Source organism: Ipomoea nil, unplaced genomic scaffold (assembly GCF_001879475.1).
Source record: "Ipomoea nil cultivar Tokyo-kokei standard unplaced genomic scaffold, Asagao_1.1 scaffold2845, whole genome shotgun sequence".
Lineage (NCBI taxonomy): Eukaryota > Viridiplantae > Streptophyta > Magnoliopsida > Solanales > Convolvulaceae > Ipomoea > Ipomoea nil.
The window spans coordinates 4966279-4969412 of NW_017619273.1; the positions used below are offsets into that span (position 1 = coordinate 4966279).

Below are 3134 nucleotides of genomic sequence, written 5' to 3' on the forward strand. Positions count from 1 at the left end.
AGCACCCAAACGAACGAACCCGGCGAACTAGAGCACGGGCAAAACACAGTAGCTAGAAAGAAGTAGGAGTAGAGTTTTGAGAAGAAAATGTGCTTATCTTTGTGTGTTGTGTCTCTCTTGTTCTTCCCTCACGTTCACTTCCTTTCTAACATTGTGTTCAAAAAGGTTGCTCTCACCACATCTTTATATAGGAGATTGGTACTAAATAGCATCATCATGACACATTAACCAACATAAATTCAATTTAAAAATTGAATTATAACGTTTGAAACGGTCGTACTTATTATCGAAATAATATCAACGGTCACGAACTTAATATCCGTTTCAAATATCTGAGTGACCGAGAAGTCCGTACAAACCCGAAAGGTTAACGAATTGGGACCGAAAACCACACCCGAATGGTCCGCAAAGTACCGAAACGGTGTGGCACGAATCAATGCACATAGCATTGACTCGTGCAGCACGAAAGATAGCTCACACAAAAGGAGCTTAATTCACTAATTAAACTTGCTTAATTACATGTAGCATCTTTCGTCCATGCATAACATTCGTCCATGCAAACTTTCGTCCCAATTCCTGTTTCACTATTTTAAGCTTTCCAAAGCTTAATCACAAGCTTGACAACTCATGTTGTCACACTAATTAGGCTTAATTAAGCTTAATCTTAAGCTTTAAGCTTTCTAAGCTTAATTTGACTTCTCTCAAATAGGTTCACTTTGAGAATCAATTTCTCATTCACCTATTACCCATTTTGAGCGTACATTATATCAAATTCTTCGTCTCACTACGAAGAACCCGAATCCACCTTGACCCGACCCAAATCGGAAGTGGATCCCACATATATTTGTACCACAAAATAATCACTCAAAATATCATTTTAATGCTATTTTTCCAACAAGCTCCACAAGGCTTTCTTGAGAAAGTGACAGCTGATGAGGTGAAAATTGGGCTGGGATATGTTTGTGTTAGGAACAGAATCGGCTCTGAATCCTTCCAATATGCAAGGAATGAAGAAGCTAATCTCTTTCAAACCCATCCTCTCTTGTCCAGGATTAACAAATCCATGGTTACAAGAAGCTAGTCCCGGTTTTGGCCGACAAGTTGGTGAGGATCCAGGAAAGTATCATCTCGAAATGTTTGCCCGACATTGTTAAGAAAATCAAGGAAAAGCTTGCTACTAATCTGGCTGATTTGAACAGGCTCCCTCCAACTCTAACATCTATGGCTGAAGTTTTAACTGCATTAGTGCGGATTCTGAACTCTTCCAAGAATTCGTTGAGGAAAATTCTGGTGACAGGGGACTTTGAAGAGTATTCTGAAGAGACAGATATGCACTGCACTATAAAGTTGATGGAAATGCTCAATCAATACACTGCTGGATTTAAATCGGGAAGTCTCGAAAACAATGGCACTTTCTTGATGGATGAAATTGCAGAACTTGAAACTGGTTATAGAAATTTCCTGCCTCATCGTGTTCTTTTGTGTATGCTACAGGGAAGGCTCAACAAAGTTTCTGTTATTCTAGTGAAACTGGTGGGGGAGATGTGGGATTATATCGAAGCAGTCGTGATCAGAGTACTTGTGCATCATGCCGAGAATTGCCCACAACTCCAGTCTTGCACGAGGCGAGCTGCAGAAAATTTGATCACCAAAAAGAAAGAGGAATCGATTAATTGGGTGATGCAGATGATTGGAATGGAGAAGTTTGGAGGTTATACCTGTAATCCTGACTACCTCGCGACCTATAATAATCTCATGCGCAAGCAAGGAGAGTTGATTGAAAGGATTTTTGGCAATTCTCGGTATGATTATCATTTCCAAATCATTGAAATTGGGGCTAATGCAATCCAACTTGGGCATCTTAGAAGTCATCAGCAAGATATGGTGAAACAAGCTTTCGATATAAAGATGAGAATGGTGGCTTACTGGAAGATTGTCCAAATGAGGCTTGTGGATAGCATGGCTTTGCACATCCTATTCCAATGTCAAAAGCTAGTGGATGTGGAGATGGAAGAGGAAGTTGTAAAGGATCTATCGGCACCTCATAATGGAGGCATCGAGAGGATGCTAGACGAACCGCCTATAGTTGCAGAGAAACGTCAATGCTTGAGCAAAAGTGTCGAGGTGCTCGAGGAATCGAGGGATGTCGTGGCCAAGATCATGGACAGAATTACACTCGGTGATGAGTAAGGAATATAATCTTGTTTTGTTTTGTTTCTGAAATGAACCTATGTAGTTTGATGCATATCATGTGTGTGCTTTGGTTAAACTTGTTTTGGTTGTTGATGCTAATGGTTATGGTGTTGGCCACTTAAGCTGTGAAAAATCTGCAAATAAGCACAAGTACTAACATAAAACTAACCATATAACTTTTGTTAAAATAAAAAAGAATTTGTGTGACCTTTTAATACAATTCAGTTAGAAGGAGTATGTTAATGAGAAAAGTATTTTGCATATCCAGGTTGCATATGCATTAGAGTATTACAACAATGAATATTTGTAGTTTGTAGTTTTGCAATTCTAATGATGTATGTCATCGTTACATATTCAATTCATTGTTGTAATACTCTAATGCATATACTAAGATTGGAAAGAAAGTCAAGTCTATTGATATGTGTAGATTGATGTAATATACTATCTTGTATGTATTAATATGTGTAGATTATAGCCTTGGCCCAACATTTTACTAATACACTCTATTCTTCCAATAATATAATATAAATAAATTCTAAATTCAAAAAAAATAAAACTATCATGGCAAAAACATAAGAAGGAAGATAAAAAGAATTAAAAGAGCATACTTGATAGTAGCCAGCCCAGAATGGTTGTATGAGGACCGGAGAGGAACCCCAAGTTGAAGAATGTAATCAATTCTCTCAGAGGATAGAAAGAGCAATCATTATTGTGTGGACCATGGTCCACATAAGTTGTGTGAACTATATTTTGTATACTGTAAAACAATGTACATTATATTCAGGGAATGTACATTATTTTTGTACTGAGTGTACATTATATTATATAATGTACATCCAATACAAAAATAATGTACATTTAGTATATTAAAAATGTATTTTTGTTATGGTCCACATAACATTGTGTGGACCATGGTCCAGACAATAATTTGCCTAGGACGT

At 37.4% G+C, this 3134-nt stretch overlaps 1 protein-coding gene across 1 annotated transcript; it reads left to right on the forward strand.

Annotated features, from left to right (window-relative positions):
* The first annotated feature begins 1221 nt into the window (after window positions 1–1221).
* Window positions 1222–2190, forward strand: LOC109159875 (dynamin-related protein 4C-like). Its single transcript, XM_019307984.1, has one exon. The coding sequence runs from the start codon at window positions 1222–1224 to the stop codon at window positions 2188–2190; it is 969 nt and encodes a 322-aa protein (XP_019163529.1).
* The last annotated feature ends 944 nt before the right edge of the window (window positions 2191–3134 follow it).

Excerpts from the sequence above, each read along its gene's own strand:
- LOC109159875 (XM_019307984.1), top strand. The coding sequence starts at position 1,222 with ATGGCTGAAGTTTTAACTGCATTAGTGCGGATTCTGAACTCTTCCAAG.